At 36.1% G+C, this 22,927-nt stretch overlaps 1 protein-coding gene and 1 long non-coding RNA gene across 3 annotated transcripts; one reads left to right on the top strand and one right to left on the bottom strand.

Moving 5' to 3' along the window:
* Nucleotides 1-372: 372 nt before the first annotated feature.
* On the bottom strand, nucleotides 373-21,199 carry LOC123869469. Its single transcript, XR_006796898.1, has 3 exons — nucleotides 21,187-21,199; nucleotides 10,851-10,853; nucleotides 373-482 (listed from the first exon to the last, which is right to left on the bottom strand). It is a non-coding gene; the product is annotated as an uncharacterized LOC123869469 (long non-coding RNA).
* Nucleotides 1,615-4,986, top strand: LOC123869468. Of its 2 annotated transcripts, none has more exons than XM_045912390.1 (5): nucleotides 1,615-1,749; nucleotides 2,639-2,683; nucleotides 3,105-3,206; nucleotides 3,754-3,987; nucleotides 4,732-4,986. In XM_045912390.1, exons 1-5 carry the CDS (start codon nucleotides 1,696-1,698, stop codon nucleotides 4,810-4,812), a joined length of 516 nt encoding a protein of 171 aa, XP_045768346.1. In that variant the 5' UTR covers nucleotides 1,615-1,695; the 3' UTR covers nucleotides 4,813-4,986. The 2 variants fall into 2 exon arrangements, with proteins under 2 accessions (XP_045768346.1, XP_045768347.1); XM_045912391.1 differs by having other exon boundaries at nucleotides 2,639-2,686; nucleotides 3,108-3,206.
* Nucleotides 21,200-22,927: the final 1,728 nt, after the last annotated feature.

Below are 22,927 nucleotides of genomic sequence, written 5' to 3'. Positions count from 1 at the left end.
AACGGAACAAAAATGTAACTCTCAATAAGAGAGGCATACTTGCGCCGCTTGCTGTTAGTGGTAGCTATAGTTAGAACGAGACTGATTTATGTCATCGATATAACGCCGTCTCGTTTTAACAGTCTCTTAAGTGAGAGCAAATTTAAAGCACCTTAGCTCTATAGGTGCTATAGGTGTGAAGCTCACTTTGAGTTGGGGCTATTACGGTAAAATGACAACTACTGTGTAACAATCACAATCACCTCTGTGGCTCGATTGCGGTAAAGTGCCAGCTAAAATGTCACGATCGCAATCATTTTTAACCGACTTCGAAAAAAGAAGGAGGTTCTCAATTCGTTGGAATCTTTTTTTTTGATTGTTTGACGCTCGCTCACTATTGGCTACAATGCATTGTTGCAACAAGAATTACAGGTACCATAACTTTCGATAATCAGAACAATTGCGATTATAATAATGACTGATGCAGGTTTTCAGGAATCAAACTACAGATTGGCGTTGCATTGATGCATTATTGCAGCAGAAATAAAATAAATTCAGCCGATCACAACAATTAAAATTATAGCAGTGACTGATGCAGCTTCCCCATTATCGACTAGCTGCTTACAGTCGGCGTATGACATTACGTTAGGTATGAACGCTCACTAAGTTGGCAAGTTATTACAGGATGTCTTACGAAATTTTGTGTGAGTAAGTTACAGTAATATTAACCCTCTGACCGCATGTTTTAATCCTTCGCGAAACTTATTCCAGATGAGTTTAGTTTAAGGGCTCATTTTACGACTCTCAATGTTATCTTGGACACTTGTAATCCTTAGTAAGTGTTCACGGTTAATAGAACTTGGGTTAATTATTGTAGGGAATTAGCGGCGGCCATTAGGGCAAGAAGGATGTTTTACATTAAAACGTATGTTCTTTGTACGAACTACTTCCATTACCCACTTACTTTAGACAACTAATATTGACAGTATATGTATTAACTTTATTAATTAGTTACCACATCCGCTTTCTTTAATTTTTATTATAATATCCTCTGTTTTAAAGTTGCCTGGAAGAGATCGCTATTTTAACGATAAGGCCACTTATTGAATAAATATCTATTTTTATATATTTTTCTTTATATAAATTTGGTGCACAAAAAAGAATATTTTACTTTAGTTTACTTTGACGCCCTGCTAACTACGCTTGTAACATGTAGCAATGCGAATGTTCTCGCTCGCGCGTTTCTTAGCGTCTTAAACGAGTCGATGACCTTGTACTAGTGAAATTTAAACAATAAAGCGGGATTAAATGTAATAATTATTAACTTTATGAGATTCTGCTTCTGCTACGATACTATAAGTAAGTTAGCAACTGTTTACCTATAATAATTTTGCACATGATTTTTCACATGGCACCTTAAAAATGTTTCATCTCGAATATGACGTAAGCGTTGTGTTTAAACGAGTACATTATTATGTACCTATTCAGCAATTTTGTTTGCCATGACGTTATTCTGCCGGAAACTAGAATATTACTAAACTGCTTAGTTCGAGTTAAGTGTGTTTAAAATCAATAAATTATTTCATTTTCGGTGTTCACGTTTTTTTTTTAAATGCTACAATTTTCCGCCTCCTAACCCTGATGATAGAACCTCTAATTTGTTATGTTTGGTATAAAATGCGACTGTAATGTTTTGTTATCGAGTTCTTACTTTGAATGTCAGACAAAATGTACCGTTTTGCCGTTTTCTTGGTTGCCGTGTTAGTATGGGTAAGCAATATTAAAATCTATCATCTTTTTGTCTGTATGTCACAGCCATTTCAATTTAGAAGGTGAATAACTGAAACTAAACCTTTTCATTATTAATATTACAAAGTGGTTAAGTAGCCGATGCTTGGTTGGTTGATGCATTACAATGCAACTTACGTGGCACTTAATGTCCTACTTTGATGATACTATAAAATTTATAGTATAATTATTAATTAATAATATAGGTATAATTTGATAATAATATGCCAAGTCTTGATAACAACTGTACAAAGTTTTATTGCAATCGAATACATGTTATAGAACTAAACTGTTATACCGGACAAACCAGGAAAACAAAAATATTTAATTTTTTAGATAATTACCTATTGAGAAAATTTTAAGACATTTCGCAAGACTTGTGCATATAGCAATTGTGCACGTTAATTGAAAAAAATTGTAAAATATACTATATTTTTAATATGTAACTAATATTATAAATATGAAAGTGTGTCTGTCTGCTACCTTTTCACTGTCCAATAGTTTAACCGATTCTGACGAAATTTGGTACACGGTCAGCTTATATACCGGGAAGGACATAGGCTACTTTTTATCCCGGAAAATCAAAGAGTTCCCGCGGGATTCCTAAAGACCCATCCGCTTAACCGATTTGTATGAAATTTGGTACCGAGGTAGCTTACGTCTCTTTTATAGACATAGGCAACTTTTTATCCCGGAAAATCAAACAATTCCCACGGGATCTTTAAAAACCTAAATCCACGCGGACGAAGTCGCGGGCATCCTCTAGTAATAAATATAATTACTGCCCCCCAGGAAAAGGACCCCGGATAGGTTCGGGCTTACGCCGACTTGTCAAATTGTTATTCAAGAATATTATTTTTTCTATTTTTAGGTCGAAGCAGAAGTTGATGTACGAGTTTGCGTTGAAACAGCTGCGGTGAGTTTAATCTTTTAATATTTTTTTTATTCCCTAATAGGCAAGCGCTTGACCACAATCACACCTGATGGAAAGTGATGATGTGGTCTAAGATGGGACGCGTTTACCTAGAAGGTGCCTATTCACTCTTGTTTTAAAGATACCCGGATTGTAAGTGGTAGGAAACACAGATCGCGGAAGAGTATTCCAAACCTTAGCCATGCGTATGAGGAATGATGACGCAAAACATTTCGTGCGTATAGATGGAATGTCGACGACATAAGGATGGAAACTCGCCCGATGTCTTGCGGTTCGGTGGTAAAATGGTGAAGCGGGGACAAGATAGAAAAGTTCCTGTGTTCCGAATTTGCTCAAATGATTCTGTATTAATTAATATAATTAACTCTGTATTATGTATAACTATACGAGTCGTTTGTTACAGTACAATGGAGCCTGTTGTCGGTTCAACATGACGGGAGAGAAGATTGCAATGTTAAGGGAATGCACTGGCAATTCAAAAAGTGACCCCAGTGATCCTAAGAATGTAAGGGAATACACAATCGTATTATGAACTCTACAATATTATTATATCTATATATACCTATAAAAAAATTGTTATATATATATATATATAATATAATAATACAAAAAAATCGGCCAAGTGCTAGTCAGACTCGCGCACTCAGGGTTCCGTACTCGGGTATTTTTTCCAACACTTTGCACGATAACTCAAAAACTATTTAAATAAATAAAAATCTGTTTTAGAATGTACAGGTAAAGCCCTTTCATATGATACCCCACTTGGTATAGTTAGCTAACTTTGAAAATTGAAACACATTTTTTTTAATGATGCAACCACAAAGCGGTTTTCCGATTCATTCTTGTACTTGTGCTATAAGACCTCCTACCTGCCAAATTTTATGATTCTAAAACATCGGGAAGTACCCTATAGGTTTTTTGACAGATACGAACGGACGGACGGATGGACGGATTATCTTATGGACTCGATTTTGGTTACATTGTAATAACCTGATCTGTCGGGGTGATTTAATTTTTAATTTACACTTGTAAATGCTTTGTTGTATTTCTAGTGCGATTTTGAAACTTGCTACGGGCTCAAAGCCGGTTTCCTGTTCTCCAATGGAACAATTGACAAAACCTCGTTTGAAGCAATGATAGAGGAAGACTTTCAAAACAACTCTGACGTTAAGGAGTTACTTAAAGAAAAATGTTTAGTGGATGACCTGAGCTTCTACGCTCTACCGGATATTAATATGTGTGAAGCTAAAAAAATTGGAAATTGTTTACGTGTTTATACTTTATTGGTAAGTATCTTTTGTGATTTTTGGGCAATTAAGTATCCCTTATGCTTTCTTTTTTATTATTTAGTCCACAAAACTGACCACAATTGCAAAATATCAAAGTAGTACATGTGCAAAAATACTGGTTCTCAATTGAGTTTACTGGGTGTGGACGTGACATGCGCGATTAAATGGTACGATAACTACTTCGGCAAAGGAAAACATTGTAAAAAAATCTCCATACCTTTCACCATTAATATTCTCAAAAGTCAACAAATTCGCACTATTGTATTATCTTTTAATATGTGGGTACCTCCAAGTCAAAATGGAATAGGCAACTTCTAGTCAAGCGCACTCCATCTTAGGCTGTATCGTCACTTGCTAGCAGGTCTGATTGCAGCCAAGTGCTAGTCTATAAATTAAAAAAAGGTTGACTGATGTCTAAACTAAGAAAGAAAGAAGAAAGAAAGAAATATGTTTATAACAAACACTTTAGATAAGTTTGACGTGTGTAGGTATTTGTGTATAAGTAATTTATCTGTGTATCTGTGCATCTGTCTGTGGCATCGTAGCTCCTAAACTAATGAACCGATTTTTATTTAGTTTTTTTTGTTTGAAAGGTGGCTTGATCAAGTGTTCTTAGCTACAAACCAAGAAAATCGGTTTAGCCGTTTTAAAGTTATCAGCTCCTTTCTAGTTACTGTAACCTTCACTTGTCGGAGGTGTTATAAATTTTTAATTTACACTTGTTATTGTTTTTATTTTCAGAACTGTCCTCAATGGCAAGATTCGGAACACTGCAACAAAGTAAAGGACACAATCAAAGAATGCGAAAGTGTATATCCATGAATAAGCGTATTTTTAGCAGAAAGCAGGACCATTTTTATCTTAATAATATTATTTTTATAGAAGCATAATGTAACAAGACGATTATTCGTAATAATTAGTAATAATTAAGGAATGATGAACCTACTTGTATAGGCATAATAAATTAAAAGCTAGTGTTGTTTGGTTATCTTGAAACTTTGTCTAATTTCACGTCCATTATTTTCAACTCTTTCTAGTAAAATGATTGTAATAATTCGTCGCTCATGCCTTAAATAAAAATCAATTTTTTTACCCGACTGCGGCAAAGCCAAAAGGAAGGGCAATGATTTTAGCAGTCTAAGTATGTATGTATATGTGTATGTTTGTATACAGATTCTGTGTGTTCCACCGTAGCGCCTAAACTACTGGGTCGATTTTGATGAATGAGGTGTCAATCGATTCGTCGTAAAGGTCCGGGTGACATAGGCTATATAATTTTTTGGTATAAAATGTTTATACCAAAAAATTGACCTAATGGATGTTACATGAAAAAAGTGGGGTCTCCAATACATTTTTTTTGCTATTGTAGCGAGTGGGGTGTCAAATGAAAGAGGAGAAAATTCTGAGTTCACAAATATAATATATAAATGTACTACAACATTAAAATCTACCAAGCGAAAGAAAAATAATTTTACTATAATATTTAGCGTTTATTAAGACGATCGCAGTCGGGTTTTAGTTTTCAACTTTATCTTGTTTATTTTAAATTAATTGAACGGATACTTCTAAAATTCAAAAGTATAAAGTGTAGTTATTCAAAGGTATGTAATCTGTTATGCGTAATACTGTAATAAGCATCATCAAAATCGGCTAAGTTAAACCTAAGATAGCTTGACCCAAAATTTTGCGTAGTTCTATGACAAAAATCTAGTAGAATTTAGTTTTTAACCCCCGACCCAAAAAGAGGGGTGTTATAAGTTTGACGTGTGTATCTGTGTATCTGTGTGTCTGTGTATCTGTGTGTCTGTGTATCTGTGTATCTGTGTATCTGTGTATCTGTGTATCTGTGTATCTGTGTATCTGTGTATCTGTGTATCTGTGTATCTGTGTATCTGTCTGTGGCATCGTAGCGCCTAAACGAATGAACCGATTTTAATTTACTTTTTTTTGTTTGAAAGGTGGCTTGATCGAGAGTGTTCTTAGCTATAATCCAAAAAAATTGGTTCAGCCGTTTAAAAGTTATCAGCTATTTTCTAGTTTTCTTGTAGAAAAGAAGGTTAGATAACCCTTAGGTTCATAATATTCAAGTGCCAATTGACAAATGTCAAGCTGTCAAGATGGACGTTGCCTAGATATACCTACATAATTATTTATTTGAAAATGATTTGTCGGGGGTGTTGAAAATTTTTAATTTACACTTGTTTAAGTGAGTACCTACTTATTATAGCTAAACTAGAGGAACTAGATAGATTCTGTAACTCCGTTACATGAGTATTGCTCGTGCAATTTAAATTTGGGACTTTGTAAACTGGATTCGCAGAGTTGAATGGATTCAAGGGGCAAACTTCTGGAATGAATTAAATTTGTGTTTCGGGTAAACTCAACTAAAGTGCTCAGTGATATTTTTGTGTAGAACATAATCCTGCCTACGAGTAACTACCTCGTGATGATTAAATTTTGTGAAATAGTCATATTATACTTTGAAGATGGTCCATTTTAGTTTGATCCATTGGTTTAGATGCCGATCAGATGAGTATCTTCGGTTCTGTTCTCCATCTGGAGAACAGAACTCCCCATGGATGAGAGTAAGTTGCTCGCGATCAGTGTAATAGAGACAGACAGACAGACAGACAGACCAACAGACAGACAAAAATTTTAAATACGTGTGATTCAGTACAGTTCAAATAACCATATGAGATACTTATGAGATACTTTGAGGTAGTTATTTCAAAATTACAGACACACACTTCGATTTTATTTATTAAGAAGGTATAAGAAGGATTCATTGCTTTTACAAAGGCGTAGGATGGTAGGTCTCGCGTGGGTGATAACCGATAACGTGGGACGATATTTTCAATACCCTGTAAATATTTTTATTAAAAATCCATTATTTTAACCTCAAAGTTACGACACTGGAAACGGAGGTTATTATACTGACCTTCGACTTTTATCTACAGATAATCTGTAGAGATAAACGGCTTTCCGTGACATTATTCTCTGAAATTTTATGAATTTCATTTAACCAACAGACTTTATCTTTTTGGAAGATAAAACACGCACAGTATAACTGAAACAAATAATGTGCCATCGCAGCGCGACGCGACGAAATTTGCAAAGCGAGACGTTTAAATTATAGGGTTTGTGACGACTGCCCTGAATGGCGCACTACAGAGCACTGTGGAGATTCTAGGTGGGAAGCCTCGAGATTGATTCCCGGCAGGGGAATCTTGTAAATAGTCTCTGGTCTGGTCTAATTGAACGCTTCTGCCGTCGTGGCTTACCAGAGCCACCAAGCGATTAAGCTTCCGGTACGATACTGCGTGGGAAGAAATTCTTATAGGTTTCACATATCTTCCGATCGGGCGATTCAGAACACTTAATTCGGTAAGTTATCGATAAGATACACTTAAGACATCTTATCGAACGATAACTTACCGAATCGAGTGTTCTAAATCGCCTGGCAGGTAAGCTTGCTTCCATTAAACTGCATCGTCACTGTATAGTACGACACGAAACCAAACACCGGCCAAGTACGAGTCGGACTCGCGCACCGAGGGTTCCGTACTCGGGTATTGTTTTCGACATTTTGAACGATAATTCAAAAACTATTATTCATAAAAATAAATAAAAATCTGTTTTAGAATATACAGGTAAATTCCTTTCATATGATACCCCATTTGATATAGTTATCTTACTTTGAAAATTTAAACACATTTTCTTTTTTAATGATGTACTAACTACAAATTCACGGGTTTCAGATTTTTCCTTTACTTGTGCTATAAGATCTACCTATCTGCCAAATTTCGTGATTCTAGGTCAACGGGAAGTAACCTGTAAGTTTTCTTGAGAGACATGACGGATGGACGGATGGACGGACAGACAGAGAGACAGACAGAAAACAAAGCGATCCTATAAGGGTTCCGTTTTTCCTTTTGAGGTACGGAACCCTAAAAATGAGCTGCAGCCTGCAAAAACTTTTATTTGGAATTATTCGTCTAGATTAGAATAGAAGTCATTGATTTAGCGACTTTCACCTCATCGTGTAATTTGAAAAACGTGTTCAAAGCTCCTTCGCTAACAGAACGATTATGAATTTATTACTCGCCCTCTTCGAATATAGAACATGAGTGATCACATTGTGAGGAGATCTTCATCCATCACGAAGGGAGATGTGTCATACTCGGACACTCCACGCCCGTGATTGTGCGGAGGAATCGGTGATTAATTGTTGAACCAGCTCTATTTTATGACGTGGTATTGACTGATCACTTCGAGAGAAGTAGGTATGTTCGCTTATTACAGCATGCATCACGAGCCGTAAGATATTTTTCGGTACTAGAAGTCATCCTCGTTTTTCTTTTTCAAATTGTTAACCCCCGACTCAAAAAGAGGGGTGTTATAAGTTTGACGTGTGTATCTGTCTGTGGCATCGTAGCTCCTAAACGATTGAACCGATTTTAACCGATTTTAATTTAGTTTTTTTTTTTGTTTGAAAGGTGGCTTGATCGAGAGTGTTTCTTAGCTATAATCGAAGGAAATCGGTTCAGCCGTTTGAAAGTTATCAGCTCTTTTCTAGTTTTCTTATAGAGGTTTTTGTGTCAGGGGGTTCTTTAAATTTTGAGTTATTCTTTTAGAAATTTTGTTGTATGTAACTCGTCCTATACCTAATGTAAGAACCTACCATGAATGCCTACCATGATTCGACGCCGTCTTTCGTCCTTATATGTAAGTAGGAAACGAAATGGCCAAATTCGGATCTCTAAACCCAAAGTCACCCATCCAGTACTGACTTGGGTCGTTATCTATTAATATACGTTGTCATAACTACACTCCAAGTTTCTGAAGTATTCTAAAGAATTGTTGAAGCCTACTCAACAATTCTCTAGAATAATTCAGATATGTTGATGTCATGCAAACATTGATCATCGCATTAGGCAGTAGTTTATCCTATCTGTCCGTCACAACAGTATCTGAGGAAAACTCATTAAATGGACGCCTATTAAGTAATGGATGCCTTACAATTTACATAGAAAGTAAAATCACCTAACAATAAACATTGAAGAGATTCCGAAATATTACGAGATTCTGATAAGTATCAAAAGTTGCGGGCCTTTGTAGGCGGGATACTTCGAACCCTCTTAGAATCCACTTTGCACTGAAATTAGAAAGATTAAAAGCCGTTAGAAAGTAATTAGGCCGATTAACTTGAATTTGTTGGTTCCTTGACCTAAATGCTTCACCCTTCCCTATTTTGAGATGTAGTAAGGGCTTTGCAAAGTACCAACTCATAGAAATACTTTGAACATTAGTTTATTGTTGTTGAATTTATAGTAATTGAATAGTAATTAAGATGAATTATTTAACCTTCTGTTTTAAGACGACCGCTTCTCTATTAATATTAATTAACTAATTTATACCTGCGCTTTTTTAAAAAAGATTCATAAAATATGAACTATAAATTCTCAAGGTCACTCACGCTTGTAAAATTTTTGTATACTAAGGTAGAGCGTGTCTATTTTGAAATGACTAGTCCCACTACAAACTTTTGTTGACGAAGTGTAAATTTTGGTAGCTCAGTTTGTTAGATGAATTCTATTCGCCTTATTTGCTAATTTTTGCTAATATCTTTATGGAACAAGCACCAAGCGCTATTTTTGGTTCCGGTAAATTTGAATAGACAAACAATGAATATTACAATTTTACAAATTGTGAGCTTGAAATGCAGATTTAGATGCTCGACTCTGATAGAGCTTTGTTTTAAACAATGTAGCGATAAAGCTCTCCGAACAAAGCCAAAATACGTTTTATGCCCTTAACGAGCGTTGAAGAGGCTATTATGAAATCGCCATAAAATTTGTAAAACATTACAGTACAGGAGCCAGCGCATGTTTTGTTATTTATTTTTTTGGAAACTTTCGCGACTGGAAAGTTTTCTTTCGTTGTTTATTTGCTCACGATCATTTTTAGGGTCCATACCCGAAGTGCCAACAGGACCCTACTACTAAACCCACACTGTCGGATTCATTGCCCTATTGTGGCATGATTGAGGGACAAATCAACAAACAAACACACTTTTGCATCTATAATATTATAGTACTGATGTATACTTCGTCCGCGTGGATTTAGATTTAGATCCCGTGGGAACTGTTTGATTTTCCGGGATAAAAAGTTGCCTATTTTGATTACAGGGACGCAAGCTATTTCGGTACCAAATTTCATACAAATCAGTTCAGTGGATGGTTCTTTAGAAATCCCGCGGGAACTCTTTGATTTTCCGGGGTAAAAAGTAGCCTATGTCCGTCCTCGGGATATAAGCTAACCCTGTACCAAATTTCGTCAGAATCGGTTACACTGTTGGGCCGTGAAAAGGTAGCAGACAGACAGACATACAGACACACTTTCAAATTTATAATATTAGTATGAAAGTATGGATGGATGGATAACGGTGATTCGTATTTTTTGGATTCAGTTTGTTAACAAATAATATGTATTGTGTATCGATTACATTTTTGAACTAGATTTAATACCCGATGCTCAACAATGCCTATAAATATAGCATAAAATGATTACCTGTGCTTAATAATTTATGAATTCATCCATTAATCAATCAATTATTGGTATCAAATATGTAGTAATGTTTGCCTAGAACCGAAACATCTGTTCCATTATACTAATGTGTACATATGACCCAGTTCTAATGGTTTTTGTACCCCTAGTACGAGTTTGAACAACTCGACATCGTTTTTAGTTTTCGAATATTGAAAAATAAAACGTTAGAGGTAAATGCACCTATAGCTTTTTTTGGACGTAAAGTAGTACCTACATTGAAATAATTTCCTAAAAATACAACCTTAGGTGACCCACTTTCTAGATATATATTCATCTTTTTTCGCAAAGTTTTCGCTTGAGACGTAAGCTGTAGATGTATTGACGAACTTGAGCCTTAAACTAGGTAGAGTGTTAGATGGAATTGGTGATAGTCTATACATAGCCTAACGCTCTCTGACGTTTCCTCTAGCAGTACTAGGCGTACTAGGTACTTAGTTTTCATGTCACCAATGTGAATTGTCTTTCAGCGTAAAGGTCATTCTGATAGACAGCCATAGTATATTAAATTGTTTAAACTGAGTTTATTACTAACGATAGTTACATTTATTCTATTGTGTTGTTATAAATGGTTTCGATACTCAAAATCGATGAACGTTATCGAGATATCTAAACTGGTACTAAGCCAATGTTATCGGACCCCTAATTTGCAGTATAGTTCTGTATTCCCACTACTGCTTTACTGTGCGATAGTTACAGTTGTTAATGGCAATGGCCCGAAAAGGCATTTCAGCAGATTTTGTAACCTCTCTTGAACTATACCTACAGATATCATCAGTTACACCAACTATTATAAACTTTGATAGTTTTGTTTCTAATACTACTTTGATACTACGGGCACAGTTTACGACATAGGGAAAGTTGACGTCGAGGATAGTAGTATTTGCTTTGAACACTGGTATATAGAATATGGAATAATAATATAATTATTTATTTAAGAAAAATCACACACACACAGCTTCGACGTCACTATCCCTGCGTCACACTAGGTAGCCTATGAATAGCCTATTTTTTGATTTTTAACCCCCGACCCAAAAAGAGGGGTGTTATAAGTTTGACGTGTGTATCTGTGTATCTGTCTGTGACATCGTAGCTCCTAAACTAATGAACCGATTTTAATTTAGTTTTTTTTGTTTGAGAGGTGGCTTGATCGAGAGTGTTCTTAGCTATAATGCAAGAAAATCGGTTCAGCCGTTTGAAAGTTATCAGCTCTTTTCTAGTTACTGTAACCTTCACTTGTCGGGGGTGTTATAAATTTTTAATTTACACTTGTAGTCCACTCTGCTACGGGCAATGAGAAAGTTGTACTTTGCTCACTTAAACATGTAGGTAGGTTGTGGTTTTAATAAAATCTGCTTTTCCGGACGTGTTTACGTTTTAGCGACACGTTTCCTACTTTTTTCTTTCTTTGAAACATTTTTGGTAGCTGCCATTATGAAAGAATGCTAATAACGTAATGAAATTTTTCATTTCCATACAAAAAATTTCTTATCACAAAATTATTAGGGAACATTCCGTGAAAATTATATAATAATATTAAGATTGCGTGTCTTCATAAAACTTAATGATTTCGTTATCCGATTTAGAATTACTCTGATCGTTTCTTCAACTACGTTTAAAGAGATCGCATATAATATAGCTGCAAGATCCGCGGGAGATGCTGTTATTTTATTAGTTTATTTTTATTGATTTATTTTATATCTTATAATATAATAGGCCGCCAAATTGTACATCTATATTTTGTTGCGCTTTGTATGTGTTTTTCTGTACCTACTAATTTTGTGGTGTACAATATTCATTCATTCATTCATTCATTCTTAATATTATGACACGTAGCCATAGTAGTTAGATTTATTTCATTTTGTCGTTATATGGTTTCGATATTCAAAATCGATGAACGTTATCGAGACTTTTGTAGTAGGTACTCGTACGTACGTACGTACATACGTAAACGTAACGAGTTTGACTTGGTAAATCTTGCGTCTTTTCCTATAACTTAAGTTTTTGAGATTTGCCTATAACTTAGGTTTTTTTGCATTTTCACGCGGTTTAACACAGAATTCTAAATAAGACGACATAATTAATGATATTGGCTGTTTTAGATAGGTACCGAACCAGGATCTTGCGTCTTTTCCGGATTGCTTGATGCTATACAGTCACCTTTAGATCGTTTCTATAACGACGTTATATTCTCGATTCCTCAGCATTGATGTTATGACGTCGTATCGTTATCATCTAGTGGCAGGCTGAAAATTCCGTATTCCGTTTGCCGGCTCAAATAAAATGCAATTGTATGCTTAACGGGGGCAAAAGGTTTTGATTTCGTGATTTTATAAGAACGACGTTATTATTAGAAGACTTGGAAAATAATTTATTCATAAGTTAGTTCTGCGATCGTAAAGAAAAAAGTTAGGTAAGTGCGAGATATTTGTTAATAGGTACATGTACCTGTGGGATAGCGCGGCTGACGTGCGGGTTTGTGGGGCGTCCCCCGCCTCATACCGCGATTGCCATGTCGACCTGTCGCATACCTACTATTGAATAGGTAGACCTAGACTATTGAATGACTACTAATGAATTTTTTTAGCACAAACCCCTACTTTTCAATCCTATGTTTTATTCAAATAATCCAAATCTACTTTTTTATCGAAACCAAAACAGAGATAAAGCGTTTTCCGCGTGAAACGATATTATTGCTTGTAAATTATGTTTTTAATAACAGCCCGGCAATGATTCGAACAATAAACTTCACGTGTTGATTTATTTGGTTCATATAGCGATTCGAATGGAAGTGGATATTACAGTCTTATTTACAACTTTTTGAGCAGATGATATCTGTAATATTTCACTAAAATATGATGCTATGCCAGCCATTGAGTTAAAGAGAACATGGAAGAGCGAAATCTACTTAACTATACTTATTCACTGCCAAAGCGGCAGTGACTAAGTATAGTCACTTCAAAACTCAGGTCACTAGGTCTGACTTTATCGTCATGCAAGCGAGAAGTAGTACTGTCCACGTTTCGTTCGCTTTAATAAGCCTATGTAGCGTATCAGGAATGTGATATCATAGTGTAAATAAAGAAGACCAAGTTCATTCGAAGGTTTTAAGCTGCTACTTCATTCCCTTCTATCTTCAAATTAAATTTTCTGCGAACCGGATCTATAACTTCATTCCGTATCACTTTTATTCGAACCCAAATCTACGTCGACGCAACTTCCTTTCTGAATGGCGAATTCGACTTTGTTTCGTAAATTATATTACATTTACGCACGATCAGGATTTCTCTCAAATCAGAAGGGAGGCTGTATGGTCCGACTGCTTTGAATACTTTTGAAAATCAATAATTTCTGTGGACCAAAGTTGGGTGAAACGTTACCTCTATTGTAAGGTTTTCTTACAGCGATTAAAACATTTAAAGAAATAATTGTACTTTTGTTTTACTTTCTCCTTGATTTTCCTCTCAAAGAATATCTAAAGCTCTCTTTAATATCACTTTTTATGGTCCACAAACATCTTAGACTCCTGAATTTAATCTAAATGTAGGTATGTACCTATCTAACTTTGTACTTGGTTTAGGTAATGGTAAGTTATTTTTAGGGTCCTAAAAACAAAGAGCCCATCCAGTCTAGAAAATTCTATCTAGAGCGCCCGTTTGTCTGTCTGTTCGTTTGTATGTTACAGAAGCTTTATTGTTAAACAAACTTACTCGTTAGCCTGCGTTTACAAATTTGTCATAGCGGTGCGGATCGATACTTGCTGTAAATGGCATTGACACAACGTGAACACATGGGGGGTTAACCTTAATTTTTTATTTCTACAGACTATTGTTAACCCCCGACCCAAAAAGAGGGGTGTTATAAGTTTGACGTGTGTATCTGTGTATCTGTGTATCTGTGTATCTGTGTATCTGTCTGTGGCATCGTAGCGCCTAAACGAATGAACCGATTTTAATTTACTTTTTTTTGTTTGAAAGGTGGCTCGATCGAGAGTGTTCTTAGCAAAAAAATTGGTTCAGCCGTTTAAGAGTTATCAGCTCTTTCCTAGTTTTCTTGTAGAAAAGAAGGTTAGATAACCGTTAGGTTCTTAAATTATGTCAATTGACAAATTTATGTCAAGCTGTCAAGATGCCTTCACTTGTCGGGGGTGTAATAAATTTTAATTTACACTTGTGTATCATGAAACCCTTAGGTAGGCACCTTATCTTCTGCTGCAAATTTTTTGAACGGGATTGGATAAGCTTTTCGAAAAATTTCTCTTTTTAGTCAAAACTTCAGAAAGTTGTGGCATATTTTGAGCAGACAAAAGCAGCGGATAGGTATATCGTTAGTATATAATATTGTGGTTTAACTTACTTATAGAAATCCTAAAAGTGTCAAATACGTAAACCTACGGGCGTTAATTTTTTTCAGTAGTACGCCCTTACAATGTTTTTTTATTTTCATTTCTCGTTTAAAGAGCTGGGTCATTAGTTTGACCATGTGGCTCTGGTAGGTCCATACTATCCTATTCTAACACTTTAAACTATATCTACATACTATTAACTATTACCTCTAAGTCTTATATTTTTACAGGCCATCCTGTACACCCTTACAATGTTGATTCCAACGATATTTTCATATGTAAGGTAATATTAGAAAAAAAAAATCAGCAATCAAAACGTAATCGCTGATACATCGGCAACTCATTGATATCTTACAGTGTGCGAGTCATCCATTAACGTCCGTAGAACGTAGCGAAGGCAACAACAACAAATTGCAATTTCATATCTGAATTATTCATAACCTATTTTAACGGAGATATTCAAATGATAATAATATATAGACGGGCCAATAGTCCACGGTACGTTTAGACGGAAATGTTACACGTGTAAATAAAACACGTAGTAAATTGTGAGTTGTGACCTGTTACATGCAGTCTCTTGTGCATACAAATCGTAAATGCACATGTCAAGTCACTGAGTAGGTATGATGCCCATCTCCAATCAAGCAGTACCTAGTCATCGCACCGTGCTGTCTTCAAGCATCGCATCGTGTAATTTTAACAGGACTCTCTCCGTCCCTCGTTTCATACAGTCGTAGTTCCAATTTCATTTGAATATTAAGCAACCAAAGTCCATGAAATTTTGCAGACATATTCTAGACACTAATATCTGTGTCTGAGGTGTTTTAGATTTTTCTAAAAATATGTAGTTTTAAAATTACAGGGGCTCAAAGATTTGTATGAAAATTTTTAAGACCGCGTAACTTTGAAACCGAATATTTTAACAGAAATCTGGAAAACCACAGACATAGATATTAGTTTCTAGAATATGTCTGCAAAATTTCATGGACTTAGGTTGCTTAATATTCAAATGAAATTGGAACTACAATTGTATGAAACGAGTGACGGAGAGAGCCCTCTTAAGGCTTAAATTTTTACTTCCAACTTCCAAAACTGAGGAGGTCCTTAAATCGACCTGTTTTTTATTGGCTGCCTGCTTGTCCAAAGTTTGACTGGATTTTTGTATAACTTAATGTTCATATAATGATCATGTACCTATTTGCTAATGAACGATCGACGGGTTAACACGTGATTAAAATATTTACTTGTAAACTGCTCTCAATAGCTGCTCTACAATTGGAATCTCTACGGATTTTAACGATCTCATGTTCGGTATTCCAGTTTAGAACAGTTCAGCATTAACGTATGACTGAATGATTCCCGTACCTCCCACGTGTATTTGCTAATGTTATGAATAGAAAGAGGCTTCTAACAAAAATAGTAGATATTTATTATTTAAATGTACCTAAGAACATTTAGATACGTAAGCTATGAAGTGTTTGCTTTTCTGACGGAAATAGTTCTTTTTTAGGGTCTGTCTGTCTGTTTCTCCGTGTTTTCGTCTGTCCGTCTGTCCTAGAATCATGAAAGGCAGGTAGGTAGGTCTTATAGCACAAGTAAAGAAAAAAAAGGAAAATCGTGAATGATTACATCACAAAATAATTAAAATGTGTCCATGAAATAATAAATTATCGTAATTAGTATACCTATTCAATTTTCAAAGTAAGATACCTATACCAAGTGGGGTATCATATGGAAGGTCTTTACCAGTACATTCTAAAACAGGATTAATTTATTTTTACGCATAATAGTTTTTGGTTTATCGTGCAAAATGTCGAAAAAATACCCAAGCACGGAACCCTCGGTGCGTGAGTCCTTCTTGCACTTGGTTGGTTTTTTTCATAACAGGTAGATTATTTAGTATTATTTTAATGACTGCACTAGATCTGACTTCCCGCACATAACATGCTATGGATTTGTAGCATATTTTATGTTTCTTTTTGGGAAAAAAACCTCAAACCAATATACGTATAGTATTACTGGAAGATTTCGTCAGAAATTGCTTGCGTCATAGGCGTTTATAGTTCTATAACAATATCAGATTTAACTGCTTGTACCCGTTGCTTACTGACACAGCTTCACGCCTCTCGCAACCTAAATTCAGTCTGCCTCTAGCCAAGTAACTTTGTAATAAAGTTGTCAACATACATACCTACTCAAGAGCAGGTTCGCGCGGCACCAACTGGTAGTAGGAAAAAAATATAACGTCCAAGAAGGAAATCTATTCGAAATCTTATGAATTAATTAACATAATTATTAATTAGTATGCGAAAAATTAATATTCATAACGATTAAGAACGACCGCGACCCAATTTCCCCGTATCCAGTAGGTACCCTTAGTACGAGTTGCCACGTGTCGACGACGTTGATTATAATCGAGTAGCATAACACTCGATCAGAGTGTGGACCTACAGTACATTTGCTGTAAGTTCTCGGGGAGTTTAGTACGCAGGCTGTCCTGTTCCCAAGGGATTTCGAAAAACTTTAATCCACGCGGACGAAACCGCGGGCATCAGTTAGTAGAATATAGTTTTATTCAAGTAAACTTTTACAAGTGCTTTGGAATCGTCAAATAAGTTACCATTGGTTCGAAACACCGTTTCTACCGAGAAGAACCAGCAAGAAACTCGGCGGTTGCCCTTTTCAAGGTGCACAAGTATATAGCACTCCTCTTTTTGCTAAGGGAGTGCAACAAAAATAAATCCCATTTTTCTTGAAACTCGAACTACTCGAATTTGTCGATTGTCGAGATATACGAGCTAGTGCTAGGGATTCAGGTTCGTACTCATTTAGTCGAGTGCTCCAGTCCCACTAGCGACTACGCCCTATTCATATTTGTCACTGGCTCCCAGCAAAGGTGTATTTTCCGTTTGCACGGTTCTTTTAAACAAATGCCATAGAAAGAGGCACGAAAGTGTTTTTTAAACGAAAATGTAAGAAAAACTTTCTTGCTTATACACTTGTTTCGTTATTTCTCAACACGTTGCTTATGGTATGGTTGTTAGGAATAAAACCGGAATCACATACGAAGGGGCCTGTATCATCTCGTACAAGTTTTATTTTTATTTTTATTTGCAAGTCAGCTATTTTGAAATTTTTATTATTTGTATTTGTAGTAGCAATAGAAATACATAGTCTGTGAAAATTTCATCTCTTCACCTATTACGTTTCATGAGATACAGCCCGCTGACAGACTGACGGGCGGAAAGACGAACTGACAGTGGAGTTAGTTCGCGTTGGCTCCCTTTGGCTTGGTACGGAACTCTTAAAATGAAGCATGCTTTACTTTAGCGCTGCGTTATGGTGAATAATTTACATCTAAATGAATAAGAAACAAAATATATTAAACTCTTTTAAAGGCATGAAATACAATTTTAATCTGAAGTTTAGAGTTTCGTATCATCCGAACAACATAAAAATATAACAGTATCAATTTGTACCTGAATCGTAAGAATTTCAGTTCAAAGTCTACGATATAAAATATTCCTAGTCCGTTAGCAAAATTCAATGGAGACGCAAGAAAACATTCTTTGGATATAAAAGTCAAGTTCTGTCGCTTTCGTTTTGCACCGTAGTTTATTTAAGTCCAGCCCATTGTGTACGAGAGCATTTTCTATTTCAAGTTTTGTTTCCGTATGTGTAAGGAGATAGCTACACCAGCGACAATACTGTTGCGGTTTTTTTACAATAGCGAGCAAACGAGCAGGCGAGTCACTTGGTGTTAAGTGATTACCACCCCCCATGAACATTTGCAGCACCAGAGGTACCGCCGATGCGCTGCTGGCTTTTCAGGAATTTGTTGGTCCGCCCCTTGAATAACCCCATGTTGTCTACTGACTGAGACTGAGATATTCAAAATCAACACCGTCTCTTTAGACTAGTAGCTAGTTTATTCGACTATGGGCCATCAGTACCCAGATTCGAGTCCTGGGTCAAACCAAAAAAGTTATGGGGGTTTCTGTCTGTCAAAGAATTGTCAGTAGTAACCCGGATGTAAAAAGTGTACCTTTTGTTAAGATCATTTCAGAGATTGAGCTTTGATCTTTTCATAACATATACTTAAAAAGGCATATATTATAAACACTTTCCAATTTATAATATGCTAATCCATGTATATTATGAATTTATTCAACCTTGTTCAAATATGTATAAGTTGTGTGTGTAATAGTGCTAAGTTTGCTTCCAAATATAAACGAAGAACCCCACACATTGGTGATTTAATGTGAGCTAGGTCATCGTTTGTAAATGCACCACATTTTGCAAGTTGCAATGTCACGCTGGCAAACACATTCACTACAACATCATGAATCTCACTTAGCGATATCAATATTGATTCTCTGCCACACTTTCGTCCATGTATACCACGCCTTACCGAATGTTATAGTGTTACTAAAAATCACGCTTGTTATTTTTATTTTAGTTGGCAAGTATTTATGTTGTATTTGATGCATTACTTTTCTTTTGTACGGTCAAACCAGCAACTTTGCTCGCGCTTTCAAAGTTTTAATCTTGAACTTTTAAAAGTCTGTCAATGCAATGCAATGTGCCATGTAAAATCACTGAAATAGATATTGAAAATGTTGAATTGAATGAAAAGAGAATTTTTCAGAATAATCTGTTTTCAGCACCGGTAGTAGTCTTGACATATTTTCATAAGAATACTTACTATCCGTATCACTACCCACATAATAAATGCGAAAATGTGTTTGTTTGTTATTACGTCACAACGGAGCAATAGATAAACGTGATTTTTTGCACGGGTACGTGTAGTTAAAAACCTGAAGCGTGACATAGGTCACTTTTAATCTTAGGAACTCAAAGAGTTCCCACGGATTTTAATATCCTAAATCCACACGGGCAATGTGTCGTTATTAAAAAATCCTGTGGTAACTCGTTGTCTTCCGGGATGAAGAAATCTATACACTTACCTCTCCGGAATGCAAGCCAATGTAGGCTATAGTTTATCGACGTGGAAATCGATTTGATCTTGCAGATATTTTTGAATTTTTGGGCATAAAATATACCCTATTTGTTAATAATTATTCAGAATATAAGCTATGTCCATTTAAAATTGGTTTTGGTCCGCCAAATTGGTTTGATCATGATGGCATGAAGAAGTAACGAACATCCAATTTCCATCCTTCCTACAAATGGATTGGATGGATGGAAATTGGATGTTCAGTGGATATCAGTAAGATTCTTACTTCCGAGTCATTTATAGGGTTCCGTACCTGAAGGGTGCCAACAGAACCCTGTTACTAACTAAGCCCGCGCTGTCCATCCGTCTGTCCGTCTGTCTGTCAGAGGGCTGTATCTCGTGAACCGTAATAGATAGAGAGTTGACATTTTTATAGAGTGTGTATTTCTCTTGCTACTATAACAACAAATAATAAAAGTTCCAAAATAGCCATGCAAATTAACAAAAAAATCTTGTACGATGGTACGGAACCCTTCGTGTGCGAGTCAGACTCGCACCCGACCGATTTTTTAAAGAATTTTCCACTAAGCGAATCTTTTTACTCTAGCCAAGCTTTATAGCTTGGCTAGAGTAAAAAGATTCTGACGAATTGAGAACCCCCTCATTTTTTGGAAGTTGGTTAAAAATGACAGTTAGTGCAACGTCTGCCATTTAACCTGGGTCCTTCCGAATTTCAGTTAGCCTTATGACGTTGCGCTACAATATGGCTGCAATATGGCTACAATACGAGTATGTGGCTGTCAGTAATCTGATTTCCATATAAAATAATTTCACAAACCAAAAATAGCGCGGTCGTGCGTGATACGATGTAATTGCTTGTTTTGTGTTCATAACAACCGCCATGCGTTATTGTGCTAATTATACAACATGTATTGAAAAAGTTGGTCGCAAAAACATTGTGTTCTATCAGGTTTTATTAATACTGACATTACGGCAGACCACTAATTTTAGTCAGTCAGTTTTTAAGGTACGGAACCCTATTTAAAGGGTGCCAACGGGTCCTCTCCGCCCGTCTCCGTCCGTCTGTCTGTCAGCGGGCTGTAAGTATCTCGTGAACCGTAGTACATAGAGAGTCGAAATTTTCACAGAATGTGTATCTCTATTGCCACTATAATAACAAACAGTTAATGAAAATTTCAAAATTACATCCACAAAAATTAAAAAAAAAAATTGTGCGATGGTCCGGAACCGAAAATTTGAAATTTTTATTATTCGTTGCTATAGCGACAATACAATTACGAAATTTTCAACTCTCTACCTATAACGGTTCATGAGACACAGACTGATGATAGACAGATAGAAAGACTGACGGACGAATGGACGAACGGACAACGGAGGGTTACTTATAGGGTCACTCTGGCACCCTACGGTTACGGACCCCTAAAACAACTGTGTTAAGTTGATAAAAATGCATCTTCTGTGGAGATAAACGTTTTAATGCTTTGTTTTGTTGCCATAGCGCAGAGATGAGGGTAATTGGTGAGATTACTTTGTTAGAAACCCGCTTGAGTTTTGCTTTGTGGAGATTTTTTTGATTGCTTTCCCGCCATGTTGAACGAATGTTTTAAACTGTTTAAACTTGGAAGATAACTTTGATAATAATAATAAAGTACTTAGATAACTTTACAATATCAACTAGTGGTAAGTGACAATCTTTCCACTGCATCTACTCCACGGCCTAAACCATTATAATCTAAGTACATGTAGTAGGTAGTACTTAGTAAGTACATTACATATTGTCACTATATATACGGTTTACATCTTATTGTTTGGTGTATCTATACTAGGAAAAGATGGAAATGGGAAAAGTGAGTATGTAGGAAATATAGCAGCTTTTATTAAACCCATAATCCTAATCAATTTGGTTAAATATGCATGTAGGTATATCTAAATAAAGGTACCTGAAGTTTGTTGGCAAGTACTAAAATAATATGGAGAAAGTTTCATACAAAAGCAAGCATTCATTCATAATACATTGGAAACATTTTCCCAAAAGGTAAGGTTATGGCAAAACTTTTTTTTGTTCATGAGGGACGGATTGGCAACTTATGGTACCAAATTACTTTTATCTTATGGAAATGTTCCAAAGTCAAAAGTAAAGACAAAGATTTTTAATAATATACGAAAATAACTCAGTGGGCGATGGAGAAGCTGCTCGGAGTATCGATCTACGTGATCACATCAGAAATGAGGAGATAATATGTAGAAGAATCAGAGCCTAGCCGAGATAACTCAATGACTTGCGAAGCTGAAATGGCAATGGTGGGACACATAGTTTGCCAGGTATAGATCGTTTCAACGAATAGTTCCTATGGCGTTATGTTGGCTCCCCTGTCTATCTAAGTCATTAGGTGGTCATTGGCACCACATTGGCATGAGAAGACGCAGATTTTGTTTATTTTCATTTGATTTTCATTTCATTCATTCATGAAAATAAACAAAATTTGCGTCTTCTTATGCAAATATGAAGCTAATGACTTGGACAGACAGGGAAGCCAACATAACGCCATAAGAACTATACGTTGAAACGATCTATTGATGATAGGTGCTTCAATATTGACTCCGCATCTGAAACCTCAGTATTGGAAGACGATACGATACGAAACGATAATTTCATGCATCGGAGCGGCTGGACACGAGTTGCGCAAGATCGATCTATCGAAGATGTTCTATGTATCCTTGCCAGAGACCTGAGACCAGAAGTAATACCTTTAAGTTGAAATATCTAAATACATAAAAGGAAAAAGTGAAAAAAGGTACGTAGCGCCCCGGCCGCCGTTTGGCTCGTCTTGGCGGGGGCACTGCCGTGCCCCCTGATCGACTGACTGACTGACCTATCAAAGCTCACCTCAAACCACTGGACGGTTCCGTATGGGTATGCAGATAGCTATTATGAGAAAAACATCCGCTAAGAAAGGATTTTTGAAAATTCAACCCCTAAGGAGGTAAAATAGGTGTTTGTTTGGGTG

The sequence above is a fragment of the Maniola jurtina genome, chromosome 11 (assembly GCF_905333055.1).
Source record: "Maniola jurtina chromosome 11, ilManJurt1.1, whole genome shotgun sequence".
Classification (NCBI taxonomy): Eukaryota; Metazoa; Arthropoda; class Insecta; order Lepidoptera; family Nymphalidae; genus Maniola; species Maniola jurtina.
Note: the sequence above shows the minus strand (reverse complement) of the source record. Positions and strands in the feature narration are given on the sequence as shown.